This window comes from Typopeltis vanoorti, chromosome 20 (assembly GCF_054136105.1).
Source record: "Typopeltis vanoorti isolate ZY-2024b chromosome 20, IOZ_Tvanoo_1.0, whole genome shotgun sequence".
NCBI lineage: Eukaryota > Metazoa > Arthropoda > Arachnida > Uropygi > Thelyphonidae > Typopeltis > Typopeltis vanoorti.
Window position 1 is genome coordinate 16,270,972 of NC_143568.1, and position 18,921 is coordinate 16,289,892.

General features: G+C 34.3%; 1 protein-coding gene across 7 annotated transcripts in view; it reads left to right on the forward strand.

Moving 5' to 3' along the window:
• The window catches only part of LOC150095252 (uncharacterized), a 542,725-nt gene that overhangs the window by 447,893 nt on the left and 75,911 nt on the right, over positions 1-18,921 (forward strand). For all 7 annotated transcript variants that reach the window (XM_090410531.1, XM_090410526.1, XM_090410528.1 and 4 more), the window contains one exon: positions 6,296-6,407. In XM_090410531.1, coding sequence (XP_090266657.1) covers positions 6,296-6,407 — 112 coding nt within the window. The remainder of the gene's footprint in view (positions 1-6,295; positions 6,408-18,921) is intronic.

Sequence of the window (18,921 nt, forward strand, 5' to 3'; positions counted from 1 at the left end):
AGATAAATTGCCATAGCACAATGGAAAGCAATGATGCTATTCACTAATTCAGTCAGACTGTTAAAATATAAAACTGGTAACCTTGCCCATGTTCTTTGTAAATTCCTGCTGAATAGTATTGTACTCTGTCAACTGTTTTGATAAAGAGATATGCAGAAGGTAATAATTAATATCTGAGATAATTAATATCTCATTTAAGTTTTTATTCCTTTCCGATGATGTTAATATTATTTATACGAATCCCATTTGTGATTATGCGTAGTTTTTAATGGCACTTGGGCATAATAATTATTAGATACATATTTACAAGAATAAAAATAATTTTATTACTGCAAATATTTCAGCCAGAAACTAACTGGCCATCATCAGCATAAACAAAGTGAAGCTAGAATAAAGAACGTTAATCCTATTTACAGAACTGAGCCACATGCTAGACTGCCACCATACGGATAATTGCAAAATAAAATGAAGTTGCAATTAAAAACTAAAAATAATTAACTTTGAAATACAATAAAATAAAAATTAAATAAAATTATCAAATGACATAGCATTATCTATTAAAAAAAGGAGGGGAGAAGAGAAATATTGTTATTACTTGCCATTTTAGGATGAAACTCTTCCAAATCTTGGCAATGGATAGACAGTCATTCTGATTTAAATTTGATTTTCAAATAACCACTCAAACCTAAATCAGAACTGATGTAAAATGTATTTGACCAGAGGGTATCATACAGAGTGAATTTGCAGTGAGTGCCCACTCCATGCTATGCATGGTCAGATTTTTTGGGTTTATTGTTGTGGTTATAGATGGTTTCTTGTAGTTATATAACAGCCAAATGTCTTTGTTGAAACTACAAGTGAAGGCAATCACATTGAAACTGGTAGACATTGAGAAAGAGGGACTGTTAATCTTTCATGGTTGGTAATTAGGAGAAGATTTTGTATAGAGAAGAATAGGGACTAAATTGTATCTCTTCAGGATCTTTACAGCTGCCTCAGAGATGATAACGATGTATGGGATAGGGACATGTCATGCAGGTTCAAGATTCTTAAGGATAGGCTTTTAAGTATCCAGGATGCATTTGAACTTCTTTGAGGTGAAGTGGTTCTGCAGTATGATGCATTAGATAGTGCTCAGTTCTTCTTGGAATTAGAGTAGATAATATGTGCTCTATTGAGCAAAGATTTAAAGGTATCTGATTTTTTTATACGAATGATGGGCTGAATTTTGTTATACATAGTGGCCTATGAAGTAAGGTAGGTTTATGGTGAACAAATGTTGCAAGTGTTCCAGATTATGGGAAAGAAGGATATCTAGGACATCCCTATCCCATACATTGTTGGCATCTCGGAAGCAGTTGCATAGATCTTGAAAAGATTCAGTTCTGTGCCTACATTCTTCTCTGTTAACAAAATGCCCTCCTGGTTACAAACCACAAAAGATAAACATCCCCACTTTCTCTTCCTCCCTGGTGTTTACCAGTTTCAGTGTGATTGCATCTAACTCATAGTTTGGACAAAGACATTTGGTTAAAAAATGACTACAAGGAAATCATGTCAACAACAGCAATAAACCTGAAAAATCTGGTTACACAACTTGGAGTGGGCACTCATTTCAATATCCGCTGGTCCGTTACTCTCCTTTTTACATCATTACTGGTTTAGGTTTAAGTGGTTGTTTAAAGAGAGTGCTCAAGCACTTCTGCACCACCCAAACTTAAATCAGAATGCCTGCCTATCCATTGCCACGATTTGTAAAAGTCTCATTCTTATAAATGGCAAGCAGTATTATACTTCTCTCTTTCCCCCCTCCTTTTTAATTTATAATGCTATGTCATTCAATCATTTTATTTAATTTTTTTTACTTATTCTATTTCAAAGTTAATTATTTTCATTTTAGTTTTGCTTAATTGCATTCTCATATTTTGTAACCACTGTAGCGTGCTACCGCCAGCATGTGGTTCAGTTCTTAAATAGGATTAACACTTTTTTTTTCTGCCTTCACTGTGTGATTGGCATCTCCTGTAAGTAAAGCTTTGTTTTGCATAAGATGAGTGCACATACATTTCTGTCTTCTCACTCATAGCATTAATATTGCTATTACAATGAAAGATAAAATGAATAAAGATTTTGTTAAATAAACAAAACCTGCGTTCATTCCATGCCGCCCAACAGTCATCGTTAATTATTTATTTATTCTTAATAAATTGCACTTTATACTTTCTTTAGGAAACCAGATTACCAGCATCCATGACTGATAAAATAAAAAAATCTGATTTGCTACTTTTTTGTTGTAGCACAACTATAAAATAATTTTTTTTTTGCAGAATCACGCTGAGATGTTCAGGAAACAAAATTTGTGATTTGACTGTGATGAGATTCATCTCTTTACTAATTAAATGATACAGTATAATTTGATATAATATATAACTGTACCACTCCTCACTGGAACACAATTTTAGCACATTCCAACCAGGTGGGATTATTTTGGATGGTAATAAAAAAAAAAATATGGTCTTGTTTAAGTTAAGGGATATTACATCCCATATAGTTTCTTAGCTGAATAAGAAACTCAAAGAGTTTCATGCCGAATATAGTAGAAACTATATAAAGTTCGGCGATTCCAAGCGTAAGCAAATACCTGGATACTGCAGCAACTGACCCTAAAGGTGGTGCAAGCTGAGGCAACTCGTGTCAAAGGTGGAGCAAGCTCCGATCACTATTCTTGATATTTACTCATAATGTGAACTTAGCTCCTAGGAGCTGTATTATTGTTCGACATTATAAGAGAAGGTCACTACCCAGACCGGTTTCAACCTTTATTGAGGTCTCATCAGTGAGTAGGCAGACCTAGTTAATATCAAGTTTGTAGCGAACAGAACTTACAACCCTTCTACGAGTTTTGCCATGAGGTGTCCTAATAAATTATTAGATATATGAAGAGCCTAATAAATTAAGAGCCTAATAAAGGCTTGCACTACCTTTAAGGTCATTTGCTGCAGTAACCAGGTATTTGCTTACGCTTGGAATCGCCAAACTTTATATAGTTTCTACTATATTCGGCATGAAACTCTTTGAGTTTCTTATTCGGCTAAGAAACTATATGGGATGTAATATCCCTTAACTTAAACAAGTTATATATGTCGCCGAATTGAAGCCTTTGGCTCTTCATATATCTAATAATTTATTAGGACACCTCATGGCAAAACTCGTAGAAGGGCTGTAACTCAGCTATACAGTATTAGCTTAAATCAACTAATACTTTATTAGATTAAATCAGTCCATTCATCAATTTCACCATCCAATGGCTGGTAAAATTGATGAATAGGTGTGTAGAATCTCTTCAGTTGCCCAAATTATGGAGGAAAGCTCAAGTGGTAGCTTTACTTAAACCAGGAAAGGAACCTACAGAGTTGAAGAATTTTCTCCCTGTTTCTCTCCTCTGCCACTTGTATAAAGTTTTTGAATGAATGATTCTGGAAAGAATAGCAGCAAATATTGACAAGAAACTTATACCCGAGCAAGCCGGTTTCCGTCCTGGAAAGTCCTGCTGTGGCCAAATTCTGAATCTCACGCAGCACATCAAAGATGGTTATGAGAAGAAGCTTGTGACTGGAGCAGCTTTTATCGATCTTTCAGCAGCATGTGACACTGTTAATCACAAGAAACTGTTAGTCAAGCTGTACCAAATAACGAAAGATTTTCACCTCATGAATGTAGTTAAAACGATGCTCCAGAATCGACGATTCTACGTAACTTTGCAAGGAAAGAAGAGCAGATGGAGAAATCAGAAGAATGGTTTACCTCAAGGAAGCGTATTGGTCCCAATGCTCTACAATATTTATACTAACGATCAGCCAACCCACCCAAAAGTGACGAGGTTTATCTATGCCGACGACACAGTTATATGCAGTCAAGCAAGGAATTTTGAAGAAGTTGAGAAGAGGTGACAGAAGCCTTAGAAATATTCTCCAATTACTATGAGACCAATTGCCTGAAGCCTAACCCAAACAAGACTCAGGTATGCGCTTTCCATCTACACAACAGGGAAGCAAAACGCCAGTTAAACATCATCTGGAGAGGAAAATGCCTCGAACACTGCAGCAATCCCAAATATCTTGGAGTTAAGCTGGATCGTACCTTGTTGTATAAGGTACATTGCCAGGAACTAAAAGGAAAAATCTATGCAAGAAATAACATCATAAGAAAAATGACCGGCACGACGTGGGGAACTCAACCAGAGGTACTTCGCTCGACGGCTTTGGCATTGTGTTTTGCTGCAGGGGAGTATGCTGCCCCAGTGTGGGTGGCATCCGCCCATGCGAAACACGTGGATGTGGCTTTAAATGATACCATTAGGATCATAACCGGATGCCTGAGACCAACCCCAGTCAACAAGCTGTATCCCTTAGCAGGCATAGTGCCACCAGGCATAAGACGTCAAGTGGCCTGTGAGATGGAGAAAAAAAAGCAGATGACGGACGAAAGACATCCAATGTACGGCCATATCATCACGGCTTCTCGACTCAAATCGAGGCATGGTTTTATGCAAAGAACTAAACCATTGATCCATAAACCTGAGGAGCGACACTTTGTTCTATGGAGGGAATCAGTTCAACTTCAAGAAGCCCCCATAATTAAGGAAGAGTTAACCAAGGGATATCACCTACCCTATAGCACCTGGAGGACTCTGAACCGTCTTAGAGTGGGAGTGTCCAGATGCAGAAGTAACCTGATGAAATGGGGTTATGTAGATGATGACAGCTGTGACTGCAGAGACACCAAAACTGACGAACATCTTTTATGTTGCCCAGATCTAATCGATGTGTGCTCCAAGGATGACATTCTGATGGTCAATGACAAGGCGATACAAGCCGCTGTTTTTTGGATGGAGAGGATATGATTAGTGTTCTGGACTCGGAAAGTAAAGTAAGTCCATCTGTCCATCAGTTTGCTTAAGAAAATTAATATTGGCCAAGCTCTGTGGAGAATTCCTTATCTAGTATTGATAAAGATGAAGTTATTCTGTTATATTTATTTGTTATATATTTAACAAATTAAATAATTTTGTTTAACAGAATAAACTTAACAAAAAGTAGCCTGTAAAATATTAAGACAAAGTTTCAATGCCTTTATTATTATTATTACATAATACCTCCATGGAGTTCAAAGACTCATCGAGGGAGGGCACTACAGGCTCTCCGTCTCCACCACTCCACTAACCGCAACTAACTACGTCATCTACACCAGCGCCATCTACTGCTGACCACCACCACTATTTTCACAATCACAAACATCCATGCCCACAGTGGGATTCGAACCCACAGCCTTTTGTCTGGAGAGCGGATATGCTAACCACTCGGCCAGCCTTGTATAATTTTTTCTTGTCAAATTTTCTTTCATTTACTAAATGCAGTCAAAAATCTGTAGATGCTAAAGAATAAATATACTTCACATGGAGAGAGAACTTGTTTGTTTATCTCTGCTGCTGTTTAAAAGCAAGCAAATACTTCTGTTTAAGAAAATTAACACTTGTTATGCCGATCAAGAAGTTCTGAGAAAATTAACTTTGTATTTTACTTTTTAATTCAGATAATGGGATAAGAATGGCAGTAATGCAAAATACTACAAAAGCAAGTGAATTTTCATATAATTTAATCTTCCATATTCTGAAATGATTAAGGAACTACTCATTCATATGTCACCCAAGAATGTTGAAAATGAGTTTTGTGACCTAATTCTCATTATACTGTCCATGTTATAATTAAGATATTTCTTCCATAGCAAATTAAAAATATTTCCTAATGTCAGCGTTGGCAATGTGTTTGGATTGGATATTTTTTATTTGTTGTTTATTTTTTAACGGTATATATTAGAACATGGAAAAATAAGTAAATAATTAATTTATTAACTTATTGCTGATATTTTGCTGGTGTTATAACCAGTATCTTCAGAGCACAAAACACAGTTTGTCACAATACGTGAGACTATAACAACATGGTGTAATCAACGGACTAGTTAAACAAAATTGTAGCAGCAGCAACAAAGACTAGAGTCCTGATTTTGGCACCCTCTATCTGGAAAGAAAAAAAAAAATTGCAGCCATTACATAAGACTAGAGTCCTAAAAAAAGTTAATAATTTATTAATTATTATAATTAATATAAATTAATAATTAATAAATTAATTATTTACTTATTTTTCTGTGTTCTAATACATACCATTAAAAAATAAACAACATGTACGATGAACACATAAGTCTGTCCAGATGTTTATGGATATTTCTTATTTTCCAGATTACTCAAAGCCAATCTGACAGGGGAAAATCCCCACCTGTGCCTGCTGTTCGTACTCAGTCTCTAAGAGCATCTCCCCCTACCTCTCCTACAATGCTTAATGCTCGAAGAGGTAAATATAAATTTCTTTTTTATTTCTGTAAATATTATAGAAGCCTTTGAAAGAAAGACAGATCTCATAATGGTAACTCAAAATGTTTTGAGCCAACTAAAGGAGTGTTCAGTGAAGTATGCCTAATTTTTATATTACTTACATACTTGAATGAAAAATAAGTGAATTATTAAACCTAATGAAATGTTTCGCAGAAAGAAAAAGTGAACACTCTGTGCTTAAAGAAATTGCATTATTTTAAAAATGGGAAATTAAGCACACACCTGTTTACAGTAGTAGTTGATATTAATTCTGCTACAATATTACTTGCTTAATTAACAAAGAAAAGCCGTGCGGCTTCATTTCAGTAGCATAAATTATATAGAAATAGTGGATATTAAAGATCCAAATGTTATTTCAAAGCCAAATGTATGCACAAACTTTGAAAGTTTCAAAATTTGATCAGATATCTTATGAGAATATAATACTCAGCATCAGAGTTGCCTTAGCCTGTACTATTTAAAAGATGACCACTGCCCAAGTGCCTATATATTTGCCTTTTATTAGTGCATTTGATAAATATTTCACTGGGCTGACAGCTGAAATAGTTGAATTTCAAACTAGTTGGTTCTCTTCAGAGACCAGGCATAAACTTTTAGAAAGCAGTGGTATTACTCTTTGATATTGAATGAGAGTTTTTGCTCTCTTAAGATTTCAGTGTCTCTGATGAGAACGAACCAATTTGAAACAGCTGTCAGGCTAGTGAAACCTCATCAAATGCACTAATAAAAGGTGAATATGTGGATGCCTGAGCAGCACTCATGCCTTAAGTAGTGCAAGCTAAATGCACTACTTAAGACATTGAGGATTCCAATCCTCAGAATCAGAATAATGCAATTCTGATTCTGAGGATTGGATTTGTAAGCTGTCTGGTCAAAAATTTTAAACTTCCAAGTTTCTACATATATTTGGCTTTTAAATAATGTTGGATCTTTACTATCTACTATTTCTACTGTGTTTATTACTTGCCTAAACTTCTTTGGAACACCTAGGTAATATGGCATACCATACGAAGAATTTAGCTCAATTACTGACTAGAAGGGATATCCTGTTCCTCTTTGCTCATGCATTATTAATGCTTTGCTAATGTCTTGATTCCCTGGAAATGACTAGTGACCTTTTCCAACAGATGTAACTACATTCTACAAACACTGTTATACTCCAGTTTCTTTAAAAAATAAAAACCATACATCATCCAGAAGTATGGGTTGACCAATATTATTCATATTTCTTTCCACAAAGAACTTATACACTGAGAAACTGTCTGTTCTTTTGGGAAGTACATTGATATGATACTGTGAAATAATTAAAATGTATATATTTCCTTATGTATTTTTCCTGCACCTTTATAAAGAAGTTTGTACCATGGGTATTATTTGATTTTTTTCCCCCCAATACATTTATTTACTTTAAAAGAATACCATTTCCCCAAAGTCTTAAAATAAATATCATATCTTACATTTAATTATCTTAGTCTCATGAATAAGACAAAGAGAATTGTAATATAAATAGAAACATTGTTTAAAAATTTCATAAAAAATGCACTTTCTCTCTCATGCACTCACACATTTAAGTTTAATTTCAGGAATAAAGAAAAAAAGTTTTCTAACAACAAAACAAACATTTCTTTGTAAATCCTTTCTATTATTAATAACTCTGGCCTTCCAAATACATTCAACACGATCACTTCTAAAATGAGTCATCTAACTCTGACTCAAAATTAGTATTCTTCTCCGATAATTCTCTTTCCTTCAGCTGAAAGAAAGACATGTTCTTGCCCTACCTCTATAGACATCAGTATAAATCCCTTATCAGAGAAATTACCCTGCATAAGAAAAATTATTATTATACGGTATCTCCATGGAGTCCAGAGACTCATCCTAACCAACCCAAACTAACTATTATACACACAGAACCTATCATACCTGTTCTTAAACTCATTCACTCTCAGGGAACCCACAACTAATTCTTACAATCTGTTCCACTCATTCACCACTCTCCATGCAAAAAATCTGATCCACACACTTCTACTAGCCACACTTTTACACACCTTCCATGGATTGTCCCTAGTTCCCTGACTATTTGTCATATATTAAAAATTTTCCCTTTACATCAATTTTATAAATCCCCTTTAATATCTTAAAAGTTTCTATCATGGTCCCTGTTTTCTGCCTATGAACTAAGCTTTGTAACCCACAAACCTTCAGCCTATCCTCTTCATAGGGAACATTTCACATGAGCTTAGTCACTCGTCTCTGAATCTTCTCTACCACCTGTTGGTAGAGAATTATATTATCCATGAGGAGAAAACACTAAGAGAAATTATTAGAATTAGAGAAATAGAGAAAAAATATGAGAAATTATCCATGAGGAGAAAATACTTAGAGTAACCTCTGTTGACTTTTTTTTTTTAATCAGTTTATTTTATTTTATTTTCCAAACAATCCTTTCATACTGATGAAATCACTTCCTTTTTTGACAGTTTTTTTTATATCTGCAGTAGAAGAAAACACAACTAGCTGTCTTGAAACAAACAAAATGTTTAATTTCTTCTATTGACAGGAACAAACAGAGTGAAGAAAACAAACAGTAGATCCAAACTACTATAATTCACTCTTTCCAAACTATGCAACTGTTTCTCCTTAACGATATTAGAGGCCATCTTTTAGATTTTTAACTTCTGGTGGTCATTCACCATTTGAAAAGATAACACTTTACTGTTGCTACTCATTGCACTGCATCCTGGGCACTCGCTTCAAACTGCTGATTAAACTCACTGGCATTTCTTGTATGCAATATGAAAAAATAATGTGTAAAATAGTTTTACTATACAATTTCAGCTTATTTAAATAAAAGAATGACAGTTTCTTCATATGTTTTGGCCAAAATTAAATGCAGTTCTTGAACTTGTAAACTGTCAACTGCAGGTGTTGTTGCCATGTTCATTATGAAACATTGCTAAGGTTTAGTTATAATTTATAACATTAACTTAGTTAAAAATCATTTTATTAACATCAAAATTATATGAAATCATTTTATTAACATAAAATTTTCTTTATTCTTTATAGAGACACAGACAAGTGAATTTAATTATAATGATAAATTTCACAAGTATCACTGTAAATGGGGAGGGGGATACTTTTAACTACTCTTATCTTTTTTTTTAATAAATATAATTACTTAATACATAAATCAGCTAATATACTAAAACAGAGAATATGGTGTATCTGAATGAAAGTCATCAGATACTCTGCAGTTTCGGTTTCATTGTTGTGAAGATTAGAATGGTGACTTTTATTCTGATACACCATAATTTTATTCTTAAATAAATTGGCTAGCATGTTGTCCCATCCCTGAGTATGAGGCAATCTTATTAAAAAAAAAAAAGAGAGAGATTGGCATAATTAAATGTGTTAATTTCTCTTCACCCGTCTGTTTAGAGTAATGTAATACAGTTTCCTTTTGGAAAATTTAAATTATAATTATATTTAAATTCATTTTTCTTATTCTCCCCAAAGAGAATAAAAATTATATTAATAAGTTGACATTGAAGTTATCAAAACCTTTTGTAACTAAGTTAATGTTTTAAAGAATTGCAAAACCTCAGCAATGTTTTGTAATACTGATAGAGATAATGCACAGAATTTATAGATTTCGAATTTAAGCATTACATTTAATTTTGATTAAATGCAATGCTTAAATCATTATTATCAAGAAATTATCATTATTTCCCTCCTAACACAACTTCCTGTCTTGAAGTAAATAAAATGTTTAATTTCTTCTATTGACAGGAACAAACACAGTGAAGAAAAACAGTAGACCTAAACTACTATAATTCAAAAAAAAGCTCATGACAGGTCTGTGAAATGTTCCCTATGAGGAGGATAGGCTGAAGGTTTGTGGGTTACAAAGTTTAGTTGATAGGCAGAAAACAGCAGACATGATAAAAACTTTTAAGATGAGGAATACCGTATGCATAAGGATGATGTGCATTATGAAAATTATAAGCAGCAGGCTATAATAGTCACAACTGTTGTACAGAAAGCAGAGTCTGAGTATGAAAAGAAACTGGCTCTGCATGCTAAAGAGAATCCATAAGAATTCTATCGATATGCTGCAAGTAAAAGAAGAATGAATATGAAAGAATAACTCTTCTAAATGCAGAGGTGGTGTGAGGATTACAGATGCAGAAGAGGTTGTTCAATTAATAAGTGCCCATTTTGTTAAAAGCTGTCAACCAGGTGTACGCGACATTGAGCTCACTGCTACCTCTTCACTGGATGAAGAAATTCAGGTGTATGAAGATGGGGTATTAGAGTTGTTGCACAAACTGAATAAGAATTCAGCAATAGGGATTGATGGGATATCAGCACGTGTGCTAAAATAGTGTTGAGCTGAACTGGCTATTCCTTTGACCCGGCTGTTTAATGTGAGTCTCGGAACAGGGAAGATTCCTCAGGAATGGAAAGAATGTATGGTAATTCCATTGCATAAGGGTGGTGCAAAGACTGATGTATCAACTATTGACCAGTTAGTAACTCAGGAGTAATGGTGAATATTTTTGAAAAATTGGTTAGAGCTCGCATTCATAAATGGGTTGACAGTGAATCTCTACTTTGCAATGAGCAACATGGGTTTACTAAGGGAAGGTCATGTTTTAGCAACTTGCTCACATTCTATAACAATGTTATCATTGAAAACTAGACAAGGAGAATGGATACACCATGATACTTTTGGATTTTGCTAAGGCTTTTGCTAGAATACAGCATGGTAGACTGTTGCATAAATTGGAGAATATGGGTTTGGATTATATTAGCATGGATAAGAGGATGGCTGACTGACAGATATGAAAAAGTAGTATATGGGAGATGTGAGGCTTCAAGATTTAAGATAACCATTGGTGTACCACAAAGATCAATGCTTGGTCCACTATTATTCAATCTATACATTAATGATATTGAGAAGGATTTGACAAGCAACCTACAGTTATTTTCTGATGATGCAAAGATAGGTAGGGTAATCAGGAATGCTGCTGATATGCAGTACTTGCAGAATGATTTGAATTTTCCCATGTCCATAATCTGGAATATGGACATGGGAAAATAGATGTCAGTTCAATGTCAGTAAATGTAAAGTCATGCACTTCGGTGTGATTAGATATCCAATGTCGTATTATATTAGTTGGATTATGCTTGAAGAAACTAATGAGGCTAGGAATCTTGGAGTGTTAGTAGATAGGAAGTTGAAGTTCAGGGGTCATGTAGCAAAGATTGCAAATACAACTCAAAAGATAATTGCAATGCTGAAATGAACATGTAAGATAAGGATGTCATTTTTGGGTCTTTACAAGGCATTGATAAGACCTCACTTGGACTATTGTGCGCAGGTCTGGTCTCCTGGTTTCCATTGTGATTCCTAATATATTGGAGAAAGTGCAAAGGAGAGTGTTAAAAATGATATCAGGATTATGGAATGCTGATTATGAAGACAGATTGAGAATTTGACTGCAGACACTAGCAAACAGGAGAAAGATGGGATATGATTGAGACAACTTCTGAAAGGGTCATAGAGGATTTCAGTTAATGGAATTTTTCAATTTATTGAGGGTGGGGAAAGGACAACAAGGAATCCTTGGAAGCTGAGAATGAATGCTGCTAAGAAGGGGGTGAGGGCTAGATTTTTCTCTCATAGAATGGTGCATGATTGCAATGGGTTGACATTGGATGTTGTGAGTGCAATCAGTGTGAATGAATTCAAGAATAAGTATGATAGCAGTTGGGTGTAGCCTCCCTCAATGAGTTCCTGACTCTCTTGAGACATCTCTTAATAATAATAATAATAATAATTTTTATTTAAATAGGCTGAAACTGTATGAAAAAAAAAACTATTTTTCTTAACCTGTATAAGGAGAGCACCAATAAGTCTGACCATCAGTTTGAAGCTAGTGCCTGCATTTGCAGACAATAGGAAGTACTAAAGCTAGCAACAGCTGTTGAAGTTTTGTTGTTGTTGTGTGGAGATTAGAATGAGAATTTGAGTTCCTTTTTAGAGAAGAGAGTAAAAAAATTGAAGGAATGGATTCAGAGACCTATAGGTTTATCGAGTGTCTTTCTTTTGAATAATAAATGACACCCAGAAGATAAAAATCTAGAAAAAGGCCTTGGATATGTTTTTTAAGGATAAACAGTAGAAGAGTTTGGAAAAAGTGAATTTTCATAGTAGTTATGGTCCATTTGTTTTTCTTCACAGATGTTTGATTCTAACCTTTAGATGAAACTGAAGCTAAAACATTTCTTTGTTGTGAAAAACAAAGTTTTGTTTCTTCTAATACTGCAGATGGAAGAAACTGTATTCAGACAGAAAAGGAGAACTGTCAACCAACAGTTTATTCCAAGTGTTTTTTCTCTTCATGCTCATGGATAATTTTCTGAAGCAGAGTAAATTTTTCTGATAAAATGCTTACAGTTAAGCCTACTGAGGTATAGTACAAGAATACGAGAGTGGTCTGAAAAGTTCTCAGCCTAGACCATAGATGACAACGCTATCGGCAAGATTTTTTTTTTTTAAGTTGGTAGATCTGTCATAAGCATCAGTGTGAAATTGCATAAAATTGAGTATCATGCAGTTATAAAATTCTTTGTAAAAGAAGGTTTAATGCCAAAAGAAATTCATTCGAAATTCATAAAAGTTTATGGGCACTCTTCTCCTTATCCTTCAAGAATAAGGAGAAGAGTGCCCATAAAGGCTGGTCATACCAGCCTTGAAGATAATCCATGTGAAGGATGTCCAAAAAGTGTAACAACACCAGAAATCATTGATCAACTGCATGCTATGGTATTGGATGACCGGCAAGTCAAAGTGCATGAAATTGCTGAGACTATAGGTATTTCAAAAGAATGTGTAGGATATATTTTGCATGAAGAATTGCAAATAAAAAAGCTTTGCTCAAGATGGGTGCCACGCTTGCTCACAGCTGATCAAAAATGCACTCACATGAAAATTTCTGAACTGTGCTTGAAGTGTTTTAACAAGAATAAAACTGATTTTGTGCATCGATTTATTACTATGGATGAAACTTGGATTCACCATTACACACCAGAATCCAAACAGCAAAAGAAAAAAATCATCTTTCATCAGGACAATGCACCTGCCCACAAATTTTTTGGCATTGGGAAAATTAAGGGATCTGCACTATGAATTGTTGGAACATCCACCCTATTCCCTAGATTTGGCTCCCTCTGACTTCTATCTCTTCCCAAAACTAAAACTCTTCCTTGCTGGTCAGCATTTCTCTTCAAATCAAGAGGTGATTGCAGCTGTAGAAGGGTATTTTGCAGATCTTACTGAGAACCACTACAGACGGACCTTTTTTTTTTTCTGGAAAAAAAAAAGGTGCCGTACTCACCATGAAGATGCTATTACAACACCATCCACACTTTTAACATATCCTCTGATATATACCCTCGTCGTCTCTAGATCGCTTCTTGCTTTTGGTATCAATTGCAGAATGATGACCTTGGGATAGCCATGAGTCCACATATTTGCTAGGGTTAAACTGAGTGAGAGGAGGTCCTGCTATCCTGATGAACATCAAATGTAGAAGTTGTCCATACAAGCAGAGATGACCTAGATGAAGTTACTGTAAGATTCATCTGAGAGAAACCAGTTTCACATTCACTGGAAGATATTGTATGTTCGGGACTTTATTTTCTTGAAGATACTAACTGCTTCTCTTTCATTTAAGCAAAATTTGTGTGATAACTTTTTAATTTCAGCTTCACCAAATGTCAGATGCTTCCCAGGATTTTCTGGCCAATACTTGGAATCTAAAATCTTAGCATATTCAAACAAATTAAAGACACATGACTATATCTTTAATTTTTGTGGAGCATGAAGTTCAAAGATTCCCTTTGAACTTCATGTCCTTCTGACTTTGAAGAGAAATACTGTAGTATGGACCAGGATTTTCAATTCTTTCTTCAAAAAGTTGAACTGTATTCTTTATCTTCCTGTCTGCTTTGTACAAGTCAGTGTTTCTCTCTTGTAAATCTAGACTTAGTTCACTAAGTTCTTGAAGAGCATCACAAATCAAGAACAAACTTGCATGACGTTGTTTTTTTTAAAAGGCCCTCATAAAGAAAGCGATCTGTTTTGCTTCTTCTGCTGTCTTCTTTTGCCTCCAGAAAGTGATGGACGAGGGCTTCAAAGTCTTGCTACTAGCATTCGCACTGCAGAAACAGTGCGAATGCTAGATGCACCCCAACGAGTGCTTAAAATTCTGCCAATTTTAAGAAGTTGAAGTTCTAGAGTCGCTACACATTCCTGTTCCCTAGCATTCTTAGGTGAAGCATGATAAGTCACATAAAGTTTGTCCATGAAACTCTTAAAGCAATTCACTCCTGCCACATTGTTCACTGTGTCACTAACAGACAATTCAAGGTGATGGCTAGCACAATGCCAGAAAATAATACTAGGAAACTTCTCTTGCATTAGCCTCCTTACACACACCAAACAACACGGCTGCACCATCACAAGTTACAATACACCTTTAAGTAATCTTCAGATAAACACTCAAGATGACTAATTAAAGAGTTTAGAATTCCTCTAGTTACATCTGATAATTCAATCAAATCTAGGAAAAGACTCACAGGAGCCAAAAGTTCAGGAAGAAGTACACGAACAATAACATCAATGTTGTTGTGTTACACACAGTTGTTGAGTCATCAATAAGTAACGATATTTTGTTCTTGAAGTTCACTATATTGTCTATTAATGTTTTTCTCATTTCATTTGCGATGTGGCTCACAATGTTAATGCAAGCATTTGCAGAATGAAGAATATATCCCATGTCTAGGCCATTAAGTTCCTATAAATTTATTTCGTCTTCAAAGTTGTTAAATGACTGATTTTTTCTCACAACTTTGTAAGCGGTTCGAAACGCTTTTCCTGTTACGTCTTTATTATGAGACAAAGTATTTAGGAAAACTTTCTCTAATGTTTCGTTTTTTGCTTCAGATTTTATTTTTTGGCATGCTTTGTGCGCTGCTCTCCCCTTATGATCGTAAATCTTTTTTTTTAATGACATTAACTGTTGTTTGCGAGATTCTCCAAAATGACTGATTTTACCATTTGCTCACTCTGCTGAAATTTTCGTTTCCATGTGTTTATCGATGACAAGACTTGAGATCACGACACACTTTACAGCCCAGCATTTTATTCTTGACATACAGCCACTCGTTCCTCTCACAGAAGTCATTTTTCTGCAATCCAACATTCGGACCAATCATTATCAGAATCTGCTTCCTCTTGACCATGTGGATCTTCAGTCTGGGTTTCATGATCCTCTTCACCAAGTGTATTTCGGTGCTAGTTTTCTGTTTTACAGGATCACAAGTAGATTCAACAATTTCAGCTTCTTCAGCCTTCCTTTTTTCTCATTGGCATAAAGTAACTACTTATTTTACTCATTTTGAACAATGATTGCACTGATTTAACTTAGATTAATTCAAAACTCACGTGAACACCTGTCTGTTGCAGAGTGAATATAGAACTGATATTGGAAGCAATTGGAAGTGAACACAACTTTCTGTTTCTGGTTGCATACCAACCTATAAAACAGGAAAGCAGGGTACCAACTTATGAATAATCAAAACTGAAAATTCAATTCGTGAACACAGTACCATCTACCGGAATATTTATAATACATTTTGCAGTCAATAAATCGCAAATTTTTAAAAACTTAAGAAAAAAGGTGCCAGTACTGCGTACCATTGCTTACCGCCAGAAAAATAGCACTGGTCTTAGGAAGATTATGTTGAAAAATAAAAATAATTTTGAAATTATAAATTTGTTTTTTCATTGTTAGGCCGAGAACATTTCAGACCACCCTCGTATTTCTTCCTTTCAGTCTGAGGAAAGAGAATTCTTTGAAAGGAATGTCAGGAGATGGATTTTATTTTTGTCAACAAGCCAAAGTTAATTTCTAGAAAGGATTAACAAAGGAATTTATTTTCTTTGTTTTGTTGTTTTTATTTATTTTTTAAATTTCTGAAATTAAATTTGTTTCAGTGTGAGAGAAAGAAAGTGTATCTCTTACGAAATCTTTTTAAAAGAATTTCATGTAAATATTTATATTTGTACTATTTTTTACATTAATTAAACAATGTTTCTTTTTTTTTTTTACAATTCACTTGTCTTATTTATGAGACTAAAATAAAGGAATGCAATATGAGATTTGTTTTTAGTTTTGTGAAAAATTAATATTCCTTTTAAATAAATAAACATATTATTATTATTATCACGGGCAACTCCAAGGAGTCCTTAGACTCATCGAGGGAGGCCCTGAACATCATGTTCATCAACTATTTAACATTCACACAGTCTCTAGCATACTTTGCCTTGAACTCGTTCACAGTCATAGCACCCACAACAGACTCTGGCAGCTTATCCACTCATTCACCACTCTAAAAGTAAAAAACCTAGCTCTAACATATTGAATAGAAACCAAATAATACTTGTGGTATGTGAACCTAACTTTTTTCACACGTCCACATAGAAACAAATTTAGCTTAATGGATTTAACGAAATTTTATATTTGGAATGTTTATTAAAATTTAGTGAATTATCTTGGTTTTGGTTTAAATCAAAGGATTTTTGATTTAATACTAGCAATTTACCCAACAAAATTAGGAAAATTATTCAAAAGAATACAAAAAACTTGTTTGTTAATTCTTCTCACCTTGTATATGTTGGATTATTTTTAGTATCAAGATATTATTCTTTAAGCTTCTGTTGTTTTCTTGTCACCTTTATCATCTTTCATTCCTGTAAAAAGAATCAAACATGACATGAAAACTGATCATAATATGCTAGATGTCTGGAGTAATTACTTTGAAAAGCTGTTTAACAAAAACAAGCAGTGCCAGAACAGTCATAGAAAATTTTCAAAAAGAATGCAAACAGGAGTACATATCAATACCTGAGGTATAAAAATCCATCAAAAACTTAAAATATGAAAAAAGCAGCTGGAGCAGATAATATTTCATCAGAAATGCTCAAATGTGGAGGTATAAAACTTTTACAGTGGCTACACTGCCCAATTCAGAGGACTTGATCAGAAGGCTAAATTCCAGATGATTGGAGTAGAGTTCTCTCTCTTTTTTTTTTTTTTTTAAAAAAAAGGAATAAATTGGAATGTGAAAATTAGAGGAATGTCTCTATTAAGTGTTCTTGGTCAGATTTATGCAAGCATACTTGAAAAAAAGCTTAGAAAAATTGTAGAAAAAAAACTTGAAGCGGATTCAGGCAAAATGGTGGTGGTCAAAATCATATTTTCACTTCAGAATGAATAGTTGAGAAATAATGAAAATATAACAAAGAACTGTGCTTAAGTTTTTTTGTAGATCTGCAAAAGGCATATGACAATGTGCCCAGAGGAAAGCCTTTCAAAATGCTACAATTACATGGAGTAAATGGAATGTTATATGGAGCATAGTATATATTTGAGTTGTAAGTCAGCAGTTAGAATTGAAAGAAATACAGGAAGATGGTTTGATGTAAAATCAGGGTTAAGACAGGGATGCACATTATCTCCACTCTTGTTCATCATCTATATGGATCACATTATGAAAGAAAGTAAACATTAGGCCTGATATTGGAATTGGATATGTCAAACTTAGCTCTTTGCTTTATGCAGATGGTATTGTACTTCTGAACAGATCAGTGCACATCTCCAGGATTCTCTAAGTTGAATAACAGCTGTAACAAATATTCAAATTAAGGGGATATTAAATCCCACATTGTTTTAAAACTGAATAAGAAACGCAAAGATTGGAATCAGAGAGCTTCATGCCGAATATAGTAAACTATAGAAGTATCAGCGGAAGCCTATTGGCTCTTTATATTTAAGTAGCTGTAACAAATTTGGCATGAAAATTAGCAATAAAAGTACCAAAACTATGAAAATGGGTAGTAACATATAAAACTTCACCTGTATTTTCATTGGAGAACCTACAGAATAAGTAAAATATTTTAGCTATTTAGGTACAGTATTTAGTGAAGATGGCAAATTAAATTGGGAAATAGACAACAGAATAAGCACAGCTGGTATGGTGAGGAGGTAGTTGAATAAATAAATTCATACGGAATAAGAGAGAAATTAGTCAAAACACCTAAATACCAGTATACAAGACTGTGTTCAAACCAGTTTTAAATTATGGATCTGAAAGTTGAGTTAGAAATGAAGTGCTTGATCAGAGATTAGACTGCAGATATAAGAGTCCTGGAAAAAATTATGGGCCCCGAACAGATGGCATCACTGTCAAAATCATATTAAAATTGAAGACATCATGTAGAACTTGACATTGTTAGCATTTAGAAATGTGTGAGTAGGACTAATCTAAGGTGGTGTGGTCGCTTAAACAGAATGGGAGAGGAAATGTTAGCAAAACAGGTGTTAGATGTCAAGATGTCAAGA